This window comes from Procambarus clarkii, chromosome 79 (assembly GCF_040958095.1).
Source record: "Procambarus clarkii isolate CNS0578487 chromosome 79, FALCON_Pclarkii_2.0, whole genome shotgun sequence".
Classification (NCBI taxonomy): domain Eukaryota; kingdom Metazoa; phylum Arthropoda; class Malacostraca; order Decapoda; family Cambaridae; genus Procambarus; species Procambarus clarkii.
Genome location: NC_091228.1, coordinates 1,470,440 through 1,492,656, shown reverse-complemented (window position 1 = coordinate 1,492,656; position 22,217 = coordinate 1,470,440). Strand labels below are relative to the sequence as shown.

The window sequence follows — 22,217 nt, the reverse complement described above, 5'->3', positions numbered from 1 at the left end:
TGAATGATGATCTAGTAGCATTGCTACATGATTGTCCTTAATTGCGTTTGCAGTACAAAGATGATGGTAATCATCAAACCAATTCTATTTGCTGATGACACAATAATAATAATAATAATAATAATAATAATAATAATAATAATTTTTATTTAGGCAAAGGTACATACATAAAGAGATTTTACAAAGTTTGTTGGCTTTATAGATAAGAGCTAGTACATACAATGCCTAAAGCCACTATTACGCAAAGCGTTTCGGGCAGGAAAAAACACTACTGACTAAAGCTTAAAACTAATGGGTAAAAAGAAAAAAATGCGTTGAGTACAAATAAAAATAGAGGTAAAAGAGGGGGGAACATTGTTGAAAAAACAGCACAAATACAATTACAAATTATTACAGTAAATTACATTAAAACAGCGTTGATTTGAAAAACAAAAAAAAAACAAAAAACATACATGGGTTGACAATAGAGGGGTAAGGTAGGTTACAGGGAATTTATTAGGTATAGCTTCGTTTTTAACTTAAACTGGTTGAGAGAAGTACTGTCTTTAACATGGTTGGGAAGGTCATTCCACATTCTGGGCCCCTTGATTTGTAGAGCATTTCTGGTTTGATTAAGTCGTACTCTAGGAATATCAAAACTGTATTTATTTCTGGTGTGGTGCTCATGGGTTCTGTTACAACCTTCTATGAAGCTTTTGAGATCAGGATTGGCATTACAGTTTAGCGTTTTATATATGTATAGTACACATGAGAGAATGTGCAGTGACTTAATGTCTAACATATTCAGGGATTTGAGTAGGGGTACCGAGTGATGTCTGGGGCCAGAATTGGATATTGTCCTAATAGCAGCTTTGTGTTGAGTAATTAGAGGACGTAAGTGATTTTGGGTAGTAGAGCCCCAAGCACAAATACCATAGTTGAGATATGGATAGATAAGGGAGTAATAGAGAGTCACCAGGGCAGGGCGTGGTACATAATATCTGATCTTAGAAAGAATGCCCACAGTTTTTGAAACTTTTTTTGATATGTTTAGAATGTGTCCCTGGAAATTCAGCTTGTGGTCAATGAGAATGCCAAGGAATTTGCCATCTAATTTGTTACAAATTTGGGTATTGTTTATTTTGAGATTTATTTGATTAGAGGATTTATTGCCACACAGAATATAGAAAGTTTTGTCAATGTTAAGGGTGAGTTTGTTGGCAGTTAGCCACAGATGGACTTTATTTAGCTCAGTATTTACTGTGGCATTTAGAGCAAGGGGATCAGGACTGGAGTAAATGAAGGTTGTGTCGTCAGCAAATAGGATTGGTTTGAGGTGTTGGGAGGCATTTGGAAGGTCATTAATGTAGATGAGAAAGAGGAGAGGGCCAAGTATGCTGCCCTGGGGAACACCAATGTTGATGGGTAGGGTGGGAGAAATTGTATTATTCACAGAAACACATTGGAGCCTGTCAGTAAGGTAGGATTTGAGGTATTGTAGGGAGTGTCCTCTGACACCATAATGATGTAATTTAAGAAGAAGGTTTTGGTGGTTGACAGTATCGAAAGCTTTACGCAGGTCCACAAATAACCCAACAGGGAACTCATTTTTATCAAGAGCTGTATGAATCGAGTTAAGCATACTAATAAGTGCATCGTTAGTGCTTTTTTTGGGCCTGAAGCCATATTGGCAAATGCTAAGTATATTGAGTTTGGCTAGATATGAGTAAAGCTGCTTATAGATTAGTTTTTCAAAATTTTTTGACAAGTTTGGCAGGATTGATATAGGTCTGTAGTTGTTAACATCTGTGAGATCACCACATTTGTGGACAGGCGTTACTCTCGCTTTTTTTAGAATATCTGGAAAGGTTTGGAGTTCAAGTGACTTGTTGAAGAGCAAAGCAATAGCAGGGGCTAAAGATCTGGAGGCTTTTTTGTAGATTAAAGTTGGTATCTCCTCAAGGGCACCAGACTTGGTTTTAAGAGCACCAGACTTGGTTTTTCAACCTTCATTTACTCCATTCCTGATCCCCTTGCTCTAAATGTCACAGTAAATACTGAGCTAAATAAAGTCCATCTTTGGCTAACTGCCAACAAACTCACCCTCAACATTGACAAAACTTTCTATATTCTGTTTGGCAATAAATCCTCTAATGAAATAAATCTCAGGATAAACAATACCCAAATTTGTAGCAAAATAGATGGCAAATTCCTTGGCGTTTTCATTGACCACAAGCTGAATTTCCAGGGACACATTCTAAATATATCCAAAAAGTTTCAAAACTGTTGGCATTCTTTCTAAGATCAGATATTTTGTACCTCGCCCTACCCTGGTGACGCTCTATTACTCCCTCATCTATCCATATCTCAACTATGGTATTTGTGCTTGGGGGTTCTACTACCCAAAATCATTTACGTCCTCTAGTTACTCAACACAAAGCTGCTATTACGACAATATCCAACTTAGGCCCCAGACATCACGCGGTACCCCTACTCAAATCTCTGAATATGTTAGATATTAAGTCACTGCACATCCTCTCATGTGTATTATATATATATATATATAAAACGCTGAACTGTAATACCAATCCTGACCTCAAAAGCTTCATTGAAGGTTGTAATAGAACCCATGAGCACCACACCAGAAACAAAAACCATTTTGATATTCCAAGAGTACGACTTAATCAAACTAGAAAAGCTTTACAAATCAATGGACCCAAATTGTGGAATGACCTTCCCAATCACGTTAAAGACTGTACCACTCTCAACCAGTTTAAGATAAAACTAAGCACAACCTAATAAATTCCCTGCAACCTTCCTTACCCCTATATTGTCAACCAACCCGCTCTCGCACAAGGCAGTACATATATGACTTATTGCTTACAGTCAATATTTGGCTTATTAATAAGTACCTATGTGGTATACTCCAAGTTATATTTTGTTTTTAAGATAGAACCTTTTCTTACAGGTCTGCTATATTAGTAATATTAGGAACTTTTTTCAGTTTTATTAAACAACAGATATTTTATAAAAAAATTTGATAATATCCTGAGTTACTTTAAAATTTATTTCAATATTTTAGTTTTGTTTTATTACTTTTATAAAACTGTTATATCAATATAGGTATAAGTTAAATACTAATTGTAATTAAAAAGCAATAAGAAGCTTATCTTAATATACTAAGAAGGTTATGTATGAAACACTTTGTGTAATAGTGGCTTTAGGCATTGTATGTACTAGCTCTATCTATAAATCTACCAATTTTTGTATCAGCTCGTGTATGTATGTATTTTACCTGAATAAACATTCGAATTTGAATTTTGAATTTGAATTTGTAATGATAGTGGAGGTGGAGACAGTGTCACTTTGTGTGCTCCACTCTACACTTATATAGGAATTTTTCATTGTAGATATATTGTCCAGGTACTCCCTCAGTTCTAGAGAGTAATCACTGGTGATAAAGATAATTCGATAAGGTGTCCTGAGCTAAGTAATGTTCGCTAAGGCACCGTGGTAAGTTTTCACTGTTTTGTAAACACATGCGTTCTGCCCCTCCGGGTGTGATGGGCGCTTCTCTCCTGAGTTTGGTTCCACCCCTCCCTAGAGAGAGTAGCTTTCAATGAATATTGATTGATTATTTTTACTGTACAGACATATGATTGAGATAAGATGTGATTTTAATATAATTAGATATAGGATTTAAAGATAATAAGTAGTACTTGATAGTACTACTGATTCTTATTAAGGATTCGATTTAATCCCTACCAGAAATCGAATCAATCGTTCCAATAGTTTTTTAATTAATAAATCCTTCTAAAAGCTTCTGGATCCTTGAGAAATCATGCACAAAGTCACATAGGCACCTATAGGGCCCTATGGTGTACGTGATCAGAGGCACAGTCATCTAGGATCAAGATGTATAATGAATCTATAGTGATTCTGATATGATTTTGATATCATATAGAAGTAATACATTTCTTAGATAATAATATAGATATAGTGGGGTAAAATTTTACCACACATTAATTATCATTTACTTCTTCTCACCTTAGTACAGCAGCTGGTTGACTTCATCTTACCTTAGTACAGCAGCTGGTTGACTTCGTCTCACCTTAGTACTGCAGCTGGTTGCCTTCGTCTCACCTTAGTACAGCAGCTGGTTGACTTCGTCTCACCTTAGTACAGCAGCTGGTTGACTTCATCTTACCTTAGTACAGCAGCTGGTTGACTTCGTCTCACCTTAGTACAGCAGCTGGTTGACTTCATCTCACCTTAGTACTGCAGCTGGTTGACTTCATCTCACCTTAGTACTGCAGCTGGTTGACTTCATCTCACCTTAGTACAACAGCTGGTTGCCTTCGTCTCACCTTAGTACTGCAGCTGGTTGACTTCATCTCACCTTAGTACTGCAGCTGGTTGACTTCATCTCATCTTAGTACTGCAGCTGGTTGACTTCATCTCACCTTAGTACAGCAGCTGGTTGCCTTCGTCTCACCTTAGTACAGCAGCTGGTTGCCTTCGTCTCACCTTAGTACAGCAGCTGGTTGACTTCATCTCACCTTAGTACAGCAGCTGGTTGACTTCATCTCACCTTAGTACAGCAGCTGGTTGCCTTCGTCTCACCTTAGTACAGCAGCTGGTTGACTTCATCTCACCTTAGTACAGCAGCTGGTTGACTTCATCTCAACTTAGTACTGCAGCTGGTTGCCTTCGTCTCACCTTAGTACTGCAGCTGGTTGACTTCGTCTCATCTTATTACAGCAGCTGGTTGTGCCAGCTGAACGGGGCGCAGGTTGACATGCACGTGTGGAAAGATGTAAACCGGTTCTCATTGCCTCCGCATCCACCATATACGAACCTGGGAGGAAAAAGACTGTGATCATCAGTTCATCTCCTAACCCAGAGAGGAAAAAAGTGGATGCTGCTATGGAAATTTGGTTAGTATCATTGTTATCATAACTGATAACTCACTATTAATTTTGAGCTTCAATGTCATTATAAATATTACTTAAGTAATTTTCAATTTTTTTACATTACTTAAGCAATATTATCTTTATCATCAACACACACATAGACAGCTAATTGGTGAATTTTTGACTTAGGATCATGTTATGATGACAAGAATCATAATTACCGAAATACCTACCTACCTTGAGGCTACCTTGAGGTGCTTCCGGGGCTTAGTGTCCCCGCGGCCCGGTCGTCGACCAGGCCTCCTGGTTGCTGGACTGATCAACCAGGCTGTTAGACGCGGCTGCTCGCAGCCTGACGTATGAGTCACAGCCTGGTTGATCAGGTAAATAATACCCTACATATGTTGAATAAGTTAGGAATTTCATTAACATTTTCATGAAATGGTAATTATTTTTCATATACTTCGAGTAAATAGCATATTTTTCGATAAAAGTCATAGGATTTTTTAATGTACAACTGCAAGGTATATGACACTGAGTTCATTATTGATGCTACTCTCTACATATTATTTATGCTCTCCTATATCTTTAAGAAACACGGAGTAAACTGTACAGAAATATATTAATATATAAAATATTACCAGAATTTATAAATACAATAAAAAAACAAGTTGAAGTTCTATATATATATTTAATATATTATATATTTATTTATATTTTATATATATATATATATATATATATATATATATATATATATATATATATATATATATATATATATATATATATATACCGGCCCGGGAGGGAACAGATGTGTGGTGAGCAAGGTTCTACACTTCAGCCAGTTTTAACTTGGATCACGATACCTGAGCCAGCCAAGACTTGACATTTGTAGGTATGAATACCTGCTGAAGGCCCCGGGGGAGGCAAGAAGAACCGTATCTCCTCCATTCCAACAAAATCAACATAAAATGGTGTGCTGTTTGGGCTTTGTGGATGGTGAGGAGAAGGTGCGGGTCGCCATCGTCCCACTGCCGCCACACACCAGTGCCCAGGCGGGGTGTGAGGGGAGTGATGGAGAGGCTCTCAAGCCTAGAGTGATGTTAGTCGGGAGTCAGTGCGTTTCCAATCATATTCGGTAAGTGTAGTGTTAAAACAAAGTGCACTAGTGATTTCCCAAGTGTTGAAATTGGGTAATAAGTGTGATGGTGGCCTCCCTCATGTGCTCCCTCCATTACCCCTGCCAACAGCATAGCCCACTCACCATCTTCCCGCACCCCGCTACCTGCACCTGACCCAGTCTCCAATCAACTACCAGCCTATACCCACAAACGGTGCCCAGGCAATGCCCTCAAGAGGGTAATGCTTGCCTTGTTACACTCCATTCGGGAAGGAGAGGGTGCACTCAGTGTGCAGCCAGTCGTCAGGACATCCAGGCATGGGGCATGTCGCACCTGACACACAGCTCCCTTCCATCCAAGAAGGGGAACGCCCAAGTGCAAACTCTCGATTCTGTGACAGACAGTTTTGTCTTATTTCTGATGGCACTGTCCACCAACATTCTGTCAATTCAGGTGGTTGTCTAGGGTCTAAGTGCCAGCCCCAGGGCAGTGACAGACAACCTGCTGCAGGAGCGAGGAACAATACCTCTCTCAACTTTATTTCAGCAGATAATCTGCTTGTAGCAGTCAAAGTGACGTCCACCAGGACCTTGCCCCACATCCCCAAGGCTGCCCATCACCAAGTAGCAGCCAAATCACCAGTCTGCTGACAATGGTTAACAATGCTCCTAGAACCACTGGATCGTGGCACATTCTCCCACTATTTGGGAATGCATGCCTAGCATTACCGCCGAGGAGAGACAAATCATTAGCAGCCTCAGTAATTAGGGCTCTTAATTAAGTCCCCAGAGAAGACAACCTTGTCCGCCTCCCCCCTCATGCCAAGAACATGGGCCGCAGGACGACCAACAATAACTCATCTGAGAACCACAAAATGAGAGCACAGATCACCAGGAAAATAGAAGAAGGCAATACCACAGGTGCCATCAGAATCATGACCAGCGGTGACACTATTGCCCACAGGAATGCCACGACAGCACAAGCTCTACAGGACAAATACCCACAGAGCTCCAGACAGTAGCAGGGATCCCAAGGATAACAATACTTGCATAGAACCCTTGACTGTTCGAGAATCTGAGGTGTACAAAGCAGCCATGTCTTTCCCAACAGGTTCAGCAGGGGGCTTTACAGGCCTAAGACCCCAGCACATCAAACAAATGCTGAACCCTGTGCTTGGAGATGCTGCAAAGGACCTTCTAGTGGAACTTACCAAATTCTCCAACATGTGTTTGGCTGGCGGCATCCCTGAGGACATCAGGCCTCTCTTTCATGCAGCAATACTCTGTGGTCTAGATAAGAAGGATGGAGGAGTCAGGCCCATAACCATTGACAACACCCTCCGACGCCTCGTAGATAAGGCTGCAGCGAGATCCATCAGCCAAGAAGCAGCCACCTTGCAGAAACCTAATCAGCTCATTTTTGGAATCCCCCCCCCCTATGCTGTGAAGCTGCAGCACATGCAGCGCGTGCTTACATTGCTGATCCCTCGTATAACGTAGCTATAACGTACCTCAGGTGTATCACCCCACAGATGCCTCCACCAAGCAGATTGTTACTAATTATGACTAAAACTTAAAGTTACTTAAAACTACTTAATGCCGCCACCACCTTCGCCTTTGCTGAACATATGTACTTTACAGTGACCGACGGCGAAGGGTACCGGTCACGGAAGAGTAAAAGTTAAGGATATCAGAGGGTGGGGGGGGGGGGGGGGGGTGAGAACACGGTCAACTTCTGCTATTGACTGGTAACTCTCTATGACTGACTAACAGGTACGAATGGATACACCAGAAGGACAGTTTAGTAATATATATTTTTTTAATTAAGCTCAATATATAAATCCTAATCTATCTTCCCTATCACGGCAATATAATTATCAACACTTGTGATGTTAGAACATAAGGGACGAGTACTCACTCAAGATACAACTGTGATGAAGCTTCCGTGTAGACACCAGATCGTCAGTCTCCCTTCCCCTGTCATGCCTCCCCCCCCTCACTCCTGTCTGGACTCAGACACAAAACACAACTCTCCTCTCCCTCGATTGATTGATTGATAAAGATTAAGCCACCCAAGGGATGGCAATGGCATGAATAGCCCGTAAGTGGTACAATTTTTTGTTCAGAAAATCTATTCAGTGTTTTTAGGTCGCATTTAATCGTCAAGCTGCTATCGCGGGGGAGGATACTGCTTGACAGTATTTATGAGGGTGTCCACCTGCTGGACACCTTTTTTGACCAGAAGAGTGGCTGTGTTGATGGCTTCAGGGTGGTTACTACAAGATTCGGGGACTTAAAGCTCTTCTAAGGTCGTTGGTTGCTTCACATTCCAGGAGATAGTGAAGTAGTGTTTTTCTGTGACAGTTTGGCAGAAGATGCACTCTCTCTGTCGGGGTTCACCAATCTCCCAGTTGCATCTGTAGCCTAGACGTAGTCTATATAACCGAACTGCTATTTCCCTGTAGATTCCTTTTGGGATATTTAACCTTTCTAATTTGGTTGCCTGAAGATACCATGTTGCAGATGGCGAACCTTCAGCTATTCTCTGGTGTAGGTAGGCTTTGTTGAGATGTGAGAGTTTTTTAGTGATGTTTTTCATGTTCTCTAGGCTGGGTTGAATTGTTTTATGTATCACTGGATGACGACTTGCCAATTTAGCATTTTCATTGGCTTTCTCATTTAATAGGATTCCAACATGGGATCCAGTTTAAGGTTATGTTGAGTCCTTTGGTTTAGAGACTGCTCCAAGATACAAAATGGTGGTAATTATTTGCACGTTATCTTTCCACTGTTTTTGTCCTAGTATTTGAAGTGCAGCTTTTGAGTCTGTGTGTATGATTGCATTTTGAGTGTTTTGTGCAATCACAAATGCGAATGCCTGTTGCATGGCAAACAGCTCAGTTTGGGTTGATGATACTAGTCCTCCCAGTCTCCAATATGCCTGTACGCTGGCCGTGCAAAGAGCAGCGCCAGCACTCTCATATTCTGTGTCCACCGATCCGTCTGTGAAGATGTGGGTGGCTCCTGCTACTGCAATGCTAAACATTTGCTCTTCTATTATGCGCCTTAGGATTGTCGGATCATTGGCAGCCTTTTTCATTGGGAGACTTTTTATTACTATTTTGAAAGTAGGCTCTTCCCACGGTGCGTAAGAAGTGTAATTTGGGTGTGGTTGATCACCCTCTCTATCAAGAATCATGCTTTTTAAATGTAGTCTGTTTAGGACATTTCCTGCTCTTGCAGCCCAAGAGTTTCCATTGTTTTGGCCTCGTCCAACCACCAAGGCCTGCCGTACAGGGATTGGATCAGGAGAAATAATTATCTTACTGATAATTGTAGCTGTTCTTTGTGATATTCTTTCTTGTAGAGAGGACAAACCCGTTTCCAGTCTAAGAGTTTCAAGCCTGGTCCACATGGGGGCTCCCAGTGCGGCTCTCATAGCATTGTTTTGGGCAACTTAAAGCTTTTTCCACTGTTGGTGTGATAGACTTGTGAGGGCAGGTGCGGCATAATCGATCACTGATCTGACTGCCTGTACATAGTATGTGCGAAGGACTTGCAGATTGGCTCCTCCAGAGAGGGAGGTTAGCGACCTGAGGATTGCCGTCCGGGCCGCAGTTCGCTCTCTCAAGTAAGTGACCTCAGCATTAAAATTCATGTGTGTATCCAGGATTATTCCTAGATACTGATAGGTGTCGACCCATTCAATTGGTTGACCCTGTACTGTGAGTTGGATGTTGGGCTTCGCTATTTTTATGGGCATGGCTTTTGACTTTGAGGGGTTGAGTTTGATCCCAATCTGTTTTGCCTCTTTACTGATGCAGTCTAAGCATTTGGGTGCAAGGCGCGCCGCATCCCTTCCTTTTATGATGATCACAAAGTCGTCCGCGTAGTTTAGCAGCCTGCAGTGATGTGGAAGTTTCAACCTCATTATTCTTTCCATTAAACAGTTGAAGAGAAGGGGGCTAAGAATACCTCCTTGCGGTGTACCATTTTCATATCTTTTGTACTCAGAGACTGTGCCATGAAGTTTTACTCTTGCTTCTCTGTTTATGAGACAGTTTTTGGTCCAGGAGAGCAGGTTGCCTCTGACCTCTTTGTCAATGAGGCAGCAGAGAATAGCTGGGGCGCTAGCCAGTTCAAAGGCTTTTTCGAGGTCCAGAAATATCAGCATTCCTGGTCTGTCATTCAAGTGGGCTAACAGAGTTGTAATACATTCCACTGTGCCAACCCCTCTTCTATAGGCATACATATCATGGTGCAGTTTAGGCATTTTCCACTCAAGTCTGTTGAGTGCCATTCTGTCAGCCGTCTTGGGTGCACAGCTTTGGAGAGAGATGGGCCTGGGATTAGCTGGATCTTTGGGTTTTGGGATCGGCACTATGTCTGCTCTATTCCAAGCAGAAGGTCTAGTTTGAGAAGTCCAGGCTAAATTAATTAACCTTAGGTAAGCAGCGTCTCCCTCTGGGCCGAGGTTTCTAATCATTTTATAGGTTATTTTGTCGGCTCCAGGGGATGTATCCTTGGAGTTTTTCTTAGCCCGATTGAGCTCATCCAGTGTGAAGGGGGCATTGGTGTCAGAGACTTCTTCACATGCTGTAAGGATTCTGTGTCACTTTTCTTCCTCTAGTCCGGTCTGTACTGCTAATTCTTCTGGTGGAAGCTGATTGCTGGCTGCTCTCTCTGCAAACCTGGTTGCCAGTACTTCGGCTTTCTGTTGAGGATCCTTGGGGTGTGGAGCTTTAGGTGTTTCATTCCCTTTGGCCCGGTGAATTTGCTGCCACATCTCCCCGAGAGGGGTGTGTTCATTCAGGTGTGAACACCATTCCAGCCACTTTTGTTCTTTTATTAGTCTGGTCTCTCGATGCACATGTTCCTTGACCTCACAAAGTAAGATCCTGTTGCGGTCTCTTGGCTGCTTTTTGTATAGCTTTCTTGTTCTGTTGAGTCTATGGTTGAGTTCTTTGACACGTTCGCAATAGTACCAATGATCTTTATGGTGTCCAGTGGACTGTTTTTTCAGTGGGACTGAGTGGTTGGCTGCACTTTGAATCGCTTTAACAAATTCTTGTTCTGCCTGATTTATGTCTTCAGGAAGATCATAGTTTCTATGCCACTCTGAAATGAGGTTTTGAAATGGGTCCCAGTTTGCTAAAGCAAAGTTCCAGGCTTCAGATGGAGGCGGAGGTGGGGTGGGTAGGTCTAATTTAAGATCAATTTGGACCCCATAGTGGTCGCTTGTGAGTGTGGGCTCAACTGACCATGTTGCTGTATCATCTCTTAGGGAGGCTGAAACGAAGGTAAGGTCTAATCTGCCTCCTTGGATGTGGGTGGGTTTATTCTTATTTAGGATTTGGATTTCTGGAAACTGGTCTAGTAGATGTGCAATGTGAATGCCGGCCTCATTTTTTGTGTTCGAGCCCAGTGCCAATCGATGATGGGCATTAAAATCTCCACAAATGATTGTGTTTGTTGTTGTCGCGTGTCCAAATAACACAGAGAGATCCATTTCGGCATGTGGAGACCTGTACACATTAAACACTTCAAGTTTGTCGTGTCTTAACTCAATGGTTACTCCCATTACCTCTGTCCCTGCTCCACAATTGGGTGGGCTGGTTATGGACTTGGAGATCAGGTCACATTTTACATAGATTGCACATCTCCTGGATTGCCCGTTGATCCATGGAAGGAAGAAGCCTCGATAGCCTGAGATTTTAGGTTCTAATCCGGCTCGAAGCAAGCTCTCCTGTAGTATCAGGATGTCTATGCCCTTGGCTGCTGCTATGCATTGCAAGTGTTGCAATTTAGTGCGCAGTCCTTGCGCATTCCATTGCAGGATCTTTAGACCTCTAGGTTCTTGGAATTTGCTGATAATTCCGTGGTATCCATGGAGTCTGATGAACACGCCATGGAAGTTGCAATTGGTGTATAGGTTCTTAGTGGACCTGAAATTGACTCATCAATGTCGCTTTCCGACGAGCTGGACTCTCTGTTTTTTAGGGGGGTGTCTCCTGCCCTGCGTTCTTCAAGGTGAGGATATTATATTTTCGATTTTCTTGAGCTTGTGCTCAATTTTCTTCCGAGTCTCTGTGGTTTGCTTGATACCGTGTAATAACAGCAGACTTTCGACCATTTCGGTGACCAAAGTTTTGAGCTTTGGCTAGAGAGCATCCAGTTCTACGTGAGCACTATTTAATGCTGTGCAGGTTTGGGGCCTGGTTACTTTTTTACCCTTCTCAGTGGTCACTTTGACACTGGAATTGTTACTCTTACTCTTATTGCCCCCAGTGTGCTTACTGGATGCACTGGGAGGGCGACTGCTTTGAAAATGTTTCTTGTGGCCCCCATCTTTCTTTTTTTGTCCTGTACGGAGGGCTTCACGCCCTTCACCATGGCCGATGGTGAAGGGCCGTGTGCCCCCTCTACCTGATTGGATAGACCCCACACGGTTTTAGTGGGCAGTGGAGCTGGTATTAGTTTTGGTGGGGGCTTCGGCTCTGCTGTAGGCGTGGTGGGGTTCATTTGAAGCCTTTTGAGCCTTTCAGGGCATTTCAAGTTCCAGGCGTGATGTGCCTTGGAGCAATTTGGGCACTTTGCTTAGACAGGGTGGTTTGCCTTGTGTTTATCAAGCCTCTCCCTCCAAGATGAAGATTAAGCCATCCAAAAGGTGGCACGAGCATGAATAGCCCATAAGTGGTGGCCCTTTTGAGCCATTACCAGTATCAATTGCTGATACTGGAGATCTGTGGAGGTGCAACTGCACCCTGCGTGACGGGATATGTCTCCCGTAGCCTCTCCCTCTTTCGTAACCAGCTTTTATACCCGTCTATCCCCAATTTCCCGTTGAATGGATGGATTTGAATCTGGTAACAAGGGATAGTCTTCTGACCATTTGAAACTACTCGAGGTGAGGTTTGTTTGACCTTACCTCACCTCTCTGTGAATGCCTCGTAAGTCTGGAATAATCCCAAATCTCTATTCAAGTCACCTCAACAACTGTTACACTCGGACCAAAGGCACTAAAAAAGCTTGACTTTAAAAATGCCTTCAATCACGTCAGAAGAGACACTGTCCTCAGGGCTGTACACAACCATTTCCGTCCCCTTTACCCATTCATGTGATCGTGTTACAGTGGGGACTCTAAGCTTCTTTTTGGGGAGCATGAAATAGACTCCTGTGAAGGTGTCCAACAAGGTAATCCCTTAGCCCCACTCCTTTTCTGCTTAGCTATCAAAGAGGTCACTGATAGTCTGACAAGCGAGCTTAACATCTGGTAGCTGGATGATGGCACTCTCGTTGGAACCCCAGAAAACGTTTTGGAGGATATAAGGAAAATCCAGGAGCAAGGAGCAGCCTTGGGCCTCATTCTCAATGCATCCAAATGCGAAATAGTCTCTTGGTATCCAGTCATCACTGGCCAAATAAAAACTGTTCTTCCAGACATTTTCGTTGTCGAGTCACCTGGCTGCACCCTCCTGGGTGCCGGCATTGGCCTGCAAGCAATCGAAGTGGTCCTGGATGCAAAAATCACTCACCTAAGGAGAATGCTGGACAGGATTGACAAGACTGAGGCCCATGATGCACTCTTCTTCCTCACAAGATGCCTATCTCTCTCTAAGTTGACTTATTTTCTGAGGTGTTCTCCATCCTACATCACCCCTAAATGAAATATGTATGACACCCTTCTGAGGTCCATGCTGGTGAAAGTCCTGCACCTTCCATTGGACGACTCTCAATGGGAGCAATCAACCCTCCATGTAAGACTTGGTGGCCTTGGCGTCCACATAGCCTCCCAGATTGCTCTACCAGCCTTCCTTTCCTCCTCCCACGACTTCGCAAGAGATACCCTACCTGAACCCCTGAGTGATTCAGCAGGCATACACGATCCTGCTTTCACTCAAAGTTCAAATTAGTGGGATGCTCTTGCAGCCCCAGCACCCATCCTAGATCCAACAAAAAACAATTCTCACTGAATACAAGAGTATTTTCAACAGAGTGGACGTAGACCAATATGGACTGCATGGGTTGTACCGCAGAAGATCCAAGGGCTGGCATGCAAGACACAACGAGGTCAATGACATCATTAAGAGGAGCCTCGTCTCAGATCAGCGCACAACAGAAAGAGAACCTCGCATCCTAGGGGACCAAAACTCGGATAACCCCGCACGTCGCCCAGATGGCATCGCAATATACCCCTGGAAGAGGGACAGACAGCTGGTGTGGGACTACATATGTGTTCCCACTCTGGCTGACACCTACATACACTTCGGTGCTGATCAAGCAGGTGGGGCGGTCAACCACAGGGAAACACCAAAATCAGTCAAGTACAGGCGACTGGTCAATACACCATTGTTCCTAAAGCGTCTGGGACGCATTGCCTCTGGGGTAGGAGTGCCTTGGGATTTCTCAAGGAATTGGGTTCCAGGCTCATTGACATCACCAGAGACCCAAGAACTGCCAGTTTCTTGTTTCAGCGTCTCAGTGTGGCGATCCAAAGGGGGAAACGCCTGCTCGGTTCACGTCCTGAAGCGGAGGGACCTCCAAGAGATTCATAACCTTATAGCACTAATTGTATTAACTAACGTACATCTTGTAACCTTTAAATATCTAATAAACCACTACAAAATTAAAAATATTTATATTTATATATATTATATATATTTAGATATATTATATACTGTATATTTATATAGAGAATTGTGTGTAGGTTACGTACTGTTGGCAAGAGTTGGTATTACTGTTATAGAAGAACCTGATAAAGCGGGCGCGACACATGCCAGTGATGGGAGGTAAGAGGCACAGCGGTGAAGGATCTGGAATGGGAAACACATTAGCACTATGTTCACCTACAATTATTAAGACATCAGTAATAATGTCTTAATAATTATTGTAATAATGATATAGTTTAATTTATTATAGACTCACAGTTACTGTTATGATTATATATACGATCAATACCATCGATCATGATTTCTGTGTTGTTTGTTAAGATCATCGATAGATACAGCGATAGCCGGAAGCTCGACATCTGCGAGGCACTACACATCAAAAATTCAACACCAGCAATCAACAGTCAATTAATGCACAACTATATTCTACCCACTTCAATACTCCGAACCAATATAGAAGCATCAAGAGGAAGTGGTGATGTTATGGGCCTATAGGCCTTCTGCAGTTACTTCTATTATGTTTTTATACCCATTTGTTCGTGTTCTGTCTTGGGTAAATGTCAATCACTTCACCCAAAACTTTTATATCACCTCACCCAAATGCGAGTATAAGTATGGATGTGTTTAAAGGTTACAGTTGTGTGTGTAAACTAAAGTCTTTGAAAATGTAATAAGTTATTACGAAACGCGTTCTAGCATCGCGTCAGACTAGAAATAAAAATAAATTTTGGAGAACTGATTTTTCAATAATGTATGTGTACATGTACTATGTTAGTGTATAAGTATGAATGTGTTCTTCGATTGTGTACATACCTTAAGTGTACTACAATAGTGTACATGTTTTTATGTGTAATATATGTGTTCTTCCATAGTGAACATACCTCATACCATATGTGTATTACAATAGTGTTCATACCTCATGTATACTACAATAGGGTTCATACCTCATGTGTACTACAATAGTGTTCATACCTCATGTATACTACAATAGTGTTCATACCTCATGTGTACTACAATAGTGTTCATACCTCATGTATACTACAATAGTGTTCATACCTCATGTGTACTACAATAGTGTTCATACCTCATGTATACTACAATAGTGTTCATACCTCATGTGTACTACAATAGTGTTCATACCTCATGTATACTACAATAGTGTTCATACCTCATGTGTACTACAATAGTGTTCATACCTCATGTATACTACAATAGTGTTCATACCTCATGTATACTACAATAGTGTTCATACCTCATGTATACTACAATAGTGTTCATACCTCATGTATACTACAATAGTGTTCATACCTCATGTATACTACAATAGTGTTCATACCTCATGTATACTACAATAGTGTACATGTTTTTATGTGTAATATATGTGTTCTTCCATAGTGAACATACCTCATACCTTATGTGTACTACAATAGTGTTCATACCTCATGTGTACTACAATAGTGTACATACCTCATGTGTACTACAATAGTGTTCATACCTCATGTATACTACAATAGTGTTCATACCTCATGTGTACTACAATAGTGTTCATACCTCATGTATACTACAATAGTGTTCATACCTCATGTATACTACAATAGTGTACATGTTTTTATGTGTAATACCTCAGGGTACATGTCTTATGTCTACTACAGTTGGGAACTTGCTTTAATGTGTAATATTACAGTGTACACACATCTATGTGTAGTATCATAGTGTACATGGTTCTTTGTGCACTAACATAGTGTACACGCTTCTATGTGTGCTATCACAGTGTATCAAGAAGGAAAAACATGCAGCACAATTAATTCACGAAATACCATAATATTACTACTATCTAAGTTTTTCATCAGTTGCAAGTAGTGGTTACATCCTAGTACATGTGGGTGAAAAAGTATGTGGAGTGGTGTGGTGATACAGCACGAGGAGTTCCCTGATAATGTGAAGAAATCATGAGAGAACTGGGAAATATCCAGAAAAAAAACAAATAATAATAATAAGAAAATGTATTTCTACTGTACATCATAAGCTAAACAACAGTTAGGATTATGTGAAACTACATAATACGGAGTTGATTAAGTATATGGCGATGTATGGATGTTCTACAATTTGTGACGTTCCAAGATAATATGGAGAAACGATGAATGGCCCATTAGCTAACTGAACAAAATACAGACGAAAACACTTAACTACCATATAGCATCGTGATAAACACTAGGATAAGTAAAGTTGCTAGGAGAAAGATATGAATTGAGTGTAGTTCTTCTTGTAATTACGGAGAATTGCCTCGATTCTTTCCTCTTTCCGCAATAAGTTCTGCTTGTAAGGTGTCTTTGGTGGTCACCTTCTTTTGTGTCTCGAGGTCGAATATGTCGTCCAACAGGATCTCCAACTCCACTTTGGTGGTGACAAAGAAGGTCACCACCAAAGACACCTTACAAGCAGAACTTATTGCGGAAGGAGGAAAGAATCGAGGCAATTACAGAAGCACCATACTGTCCCCCGAGCTCATAGCGGCAGCTAAGAGCCTTCGTGTGAACAAGGAGATAGTCGTCAGAAGAGGTGACAAGTCGCCAATATACGTCATTCTTAAAAAAGACGAATATCTGGCGAAAATGAACCTCATTCTCTCTTACCAAACTAAATTCCAAAGGGTAACGAAGGACACTACAGCCGAATTGAAAGCAAAGGTCAACAAATTGATCGAAACTGTGAACGTCAAGAAATCCGGACTCCATCTGCCAAAGATTATTGGGGAATATAAGCCTGGATACGCGTATGGAAATGTCAGTACACATAAGCCTGGAAACCCACTTTGGCCAATCATCAGCCAGATACCCACACCCACGTACAGACTGGCGAAGCGACTCAACGGCTTGCTGACTCCTTATGTCCCTTGCGCCTTCAGCCTGAAGTCTCCAAAGGAATTTGTTGACTTACTGCGGGGAACACGAGCCACAGGGATAAGAGCCTCGTTGGATGTAGAATCACTGTTTACCAACGTACCTGTGGATGAAACAATCGGGATGATAGCAGACAGAGTGTATCGTGATCCGGCCTATACTCCTCTTGACATACCAGAAAACATTCTAAGGAAACTACTCCAAGCTTGTACTAAAGAGGCACCCTTCTTGAGCCCGGATGGGCACATGTATAAGCAAGTAGATGGGGTCGCCATGGGTTCTCCCCTAGGTGACCTGTTTGTGAACTTCTACATGGGTACCATCGAACAAAAGGTCTTAGTCGACATGAACCTGAAACCGGCCATATACTGCAGGTATGTTGACGACATTTTTACACAGGTACCTGATGTCAGACATCTGCAGTAGATGAAGGAGGCATTTGAGTGGAATTCTTTGTTGCGTTACTTACGAGATGGAGAAGGATGGGAAGCTGCCCTTTCTAGATGTAACGGTCATGGAAAGGAGCGGAGGTTTCCACACTGCAGTCTACACTAAGGAAACAAACATAGGAATGTGCCTCAATGCCAACAGTGACTGCCCAGACAGGTACAAGAGGAGTGTCGTTAACGCTTATGTCGACCGTGCTCTCAGCCACAGCTCAGGATGGAAGCAAGTTGATGAAGAACTCTGTAGGGTAAGGCAGGTCCTATTCAACAACGGCTTCTCCAATGGTTTCGTTGAAGACATCATAAGAAGGAAGGTGAAACGCCATGCAACCTCTGAAGAGACAACTAACACAACACCTGTACCCCCTATTAGACTATTTTACAGGAACTTCTTTTCCACAGCTCATAAAACGGAGGAAAGGGTCCTGAAAGATATTGTTAACAGAAACGTTATCCCTACAGACAAAAATCAGAAGATACAATTGACGATCTACTATAAAACCAAGAAAACGGCCAACCTACTCATGAGAAACTCTCCAGACACAAAGCAGAACGCTTTAAAAGAGACCAATGTCGTCTATGCCTTCAAATGCCCAATTGGGGACTGTAAGCCTCAAAGAATTCAGTATATAGGCAAGACAACAGCATCTCTTTCCAGGCGATTAACGATGCATAAGCAACAGGGCTCCATTAAGGAACATATAATCTCTTCCCACAACCAGACTATCACCAGAGAAGTCTTAAAAAAACACAGAAATCATCGATAGATACAGCGATAGCAGGCGGCTTGATATCTGCGAGGCACTACACATTAAGAAGTCGACACCAGCAATCAACAGCCAATTAATGCACAAGTATATTCTACCCACTTCAAGACTCCGCACCAATATAGAAGCATCAAGAAATATGGGCCAATAGGCCCTTTGCAGTTACTTCCATTCTTCCCTTTAACTTACAAAATATTATACCCATTGTTTTGTGTTCTGTCTTGTGTTGAAAGTTTTTTTTCACCTCATCCCAAACTGTTGTAACATATCACCTCACCCAAATGCAGGTATAAAATCGAAGCTGTTTAAACACTGTTTAGTTATAGTTGTGTGTGTGTAAACTAAAGTCTTTGAAAATGTAATAAGTTATTACGAAACGCGTTCAAGTGTCGCGTCAGACTAGAAATAAAAAGTCATATTTTCAGTCATATTGGGGCACACGTGAGGAACACAAATGCAAACAAGCCATTTTCCATTACTTAATAGTGCAAACAATGGATTAAGGCGTCCTGTAGTTACCAGTTGCGTTGCTCCTGGGAGTATGGGTTCGAGTCACTTCTGGGGTGTGAGTTTTCAGTCACATATAGTCCTGGGGACCATTCAGGCTTGTTTGCATTTGTGTTCCTCACGTGTGCCCCAAAGAATGAGGTGATTTGATAAAATGCTATGCCCAAGATTACCATCCGAGTGCCGGCGGGGAAGAGGTTCGTATAGCTTCGCCTATCACTTCCTTCTGTCCGGTCGTGATGGTCAAGCGGATTAAAGCGTCCAGTAGTTACCAGTTGCATTGCTCCTGGGAGTATGGGTTCGAGTCACTTCTGGGGTGTGAGTTTTCAGTCACATATAGTCCTGGGGACCATTCAGGCTTGATTGCATATATATTTATATATATATTTATATATATAAATATATATATATATATATATATATATATATATATATATATATATATATATATTGTGACGATAATCTCCTTCAAGAGATTGAGCCTGCTCTTCCCTCCAAAAGACGTCGACATAAACATCTATATAGAACAAGTATGGAAGAAAAATCCAACAACGACAACACCAGCAAGGTTTGCCAGAGCGCAAAACGTATGCAGCCAGGAACACCTGCTCCACCTCAAACCGCCAAACTACCTGTCTTGTCGCCGGCTCCTCACTGATTGGCCGCGGGTCTAGCTGCAACTGCACTCCACCCACCATACTACTTGATGTCTGGGGCCGCCACGACCTCAGTCTTCAGAATATTCAGTGCTTTCATACGGTTAACACGTCTTCTTGGTAGACTGAGCTGTGGCTTACGTGTACTAAGAGAGGTGATAGCTTAAAGCCAATATTCCTGCACCTCTCATTTTATTGTATATTGCACAGCTTGTTATTGCTCACTTGTCTTAACGTAACTTTTCATTTTGTCATTTAATTACTCTTATTATTTTGATTGATTGATTTTATTATACGAATTTGTATGTCCATTTTATTCATGTTTTGTTTTTCTAACGTAATTAAAATTGCATTGTTAAAATTTACTTGTGTTTTGTGTGTCTTCTCCTTACCTTACCACAGACGAAGTTCCAGATTTTCTATTTTTTTTTATTCTATGTGATGAGGCCATACCCCTAGCTTTGAACAGCCGAACACCAACGCGTTACCGTCACATATTATATGGGGGCCTGTCCGGGAGCTTCACTCAGGTACTGGTGCCAAGTGGTAATTTATGGTAAGCGTATTTAACTTTGTTAACGTAGCTTTACTATTTTTCATATTCAATTTCGTTTTTTCTATGGTGCGGTGTATTGTGCATTACGAGAGTAACATATGGTGAAGGTGAGACAACTTTGGATTACGTGGTGACTGTAGGCCGCAGTCATACTCTTAATTGGTCATCTCTCCCTCCGTGTTATTACTCGTGTTTACCATCTTTGTCCCTTGGATATTTCTCATTTTTGACAGATCATCATATTGGTACCCTGGTACTGTGGTCTGCCCCGGGTCAAGTGCACCCAATCTTCTGCACTCTGACTGTAGGAGGACAAAGAGGGCCATAGTTCCTCTAGCTCGAACTTTAGTTGCTGAATTGGGACCTCAGCAGCAGTTCTCGTCACCAGTTGACACCTCGCACCCCTACACGTCAGTCAGAGATGATGATACATACAACGGTAGGGAATTAGCTTACTTTTTCAGAGCACAAAAGTTCGCTAATTCTGTAAGTATCATACTAATTTCAGTAGGAAAAACTTGCTTTATGTCCTATAGAGACTTGGCAAGGTATGCCTACATCCTTGGACTACCAATTTTACTTTTGAGGCAATTAACTGTTTCATTTGTTTTCGAAACTCTGTTTCATTTGTTAGTAGGATTTTCTTGCCCTTATCCTCTTACATGAGTACCGGGTACAAGATTTCCTGCGCCCTTGATTTAAATTAATCATTTAACATCTTGTACTTAACTTTAATTGTTAAAGATCCCACAGGATAGGTACCAGTTGCCACGTTGTCCTGTTTCTGACATTCACTATAACTGAATATTCGTGTTACATTTATTTGCTAATTTCACCATGTTTCGTCTCCAAGCTTTCCGTGCAAATCCAGCAGGTGAAATAGGGACTTTAAGTCGTGCCAAGAGGACTGAATTACAAACTCTTGCACATGAGTATCAACTAGAAGTTCCCTACCAAGCCAACAAAAATGACCTACACAACCTGTTGCTGGATTACTATTTAGAGCAAGGTAAGATAGACTCTGAAACTCATGAAACTTACTATATTGCAGATAAAACTGATTTGGCAACGATGAAACTCAAACTAGAGCTGGCCAAGATTGAACGCGAGCAGCAAAGGGAAGCCCTCGAACAACAAGAACGAGCAGCTGCCATACGAAGGGAAGAACACGAACGTGAGGCTGCTTTGAGGAGAGAAGAACAAGAACGCGAAGCTGCTTTGAGGAGAGAAGAACACGAACGTGAGGTCGCATTACTCCGTGAACGTGAACGAGTACAGCTTGCAACCAAACAACGCGAGTTGGAGATGCAACGCGAACATGACAAGCAACAAGCGACTCTGGCTCTAGAGTGTCGTCAACGCGAAATCGCCTTGGAAACTTCACACTTCACTCAACGCCAGCAAGCTACTGCCAATCTTCCCATCAGTTTTAATATATCACATGCAAGTAAGTTAATGCCATCCTTTGTAGAAGCAGAAGTTGATGTGTTTTTCACCACCTTTGAAACCCTTGCTAATCAACTCAGTTGGCCTGTCGACCAATGGGCCACACTTCTCAGAGTCCATATTACAGGTAGAGCTGCAGTCACACTCAGTACTTTGGCGTCTGAGAATGACTACCAGACTCTGAAACAAGCAGTGTTGGACGCCTACCTCCTCTCTACTGAAAGTTATAGAAGGAAATTCCGTGAACACCTGAAG

The 22,217-nt window shown here is 42.0% G+C and overlaps 1 protein-coding gene across 16 annotated transcripts in view; it reads right to left on the bottom strand.

Annotated features, from left to right (window-relative positions):
• LOC123750373 (PI-stichotoxin-Hcr2g) overlaps window positions 1-22,217 on the bottom strand; it is a 72,902-nt gene that overhangs the window by 13,580 nt on the left and 37,105 nt on the right. For 6 of the 16 annotated variants that reach the window (XM_069314416.1, XM_069314414.1, XM_069314412.1 and 3 more), the window contains exons 3-4: window positions 14,732-14,828; window positions 4,699-4,837 (exon numbers count right to left, since the gene is read on the bottom strand). Coding sequence is in view for 3 of the 16 variants with exons in the window: in XM_069314427.1 (XP_069170528.1) it covers window positions 4,735-4,837; window positions 14,732-14,828 (200 nt within the window). In the remaining 13 variants the exon portion in view is untranslated. The other 10 variants (XM_069314418.1, XM_069314415.1, XM_069314422.1 and 7 more) reach the window with 8 other exon arrangements.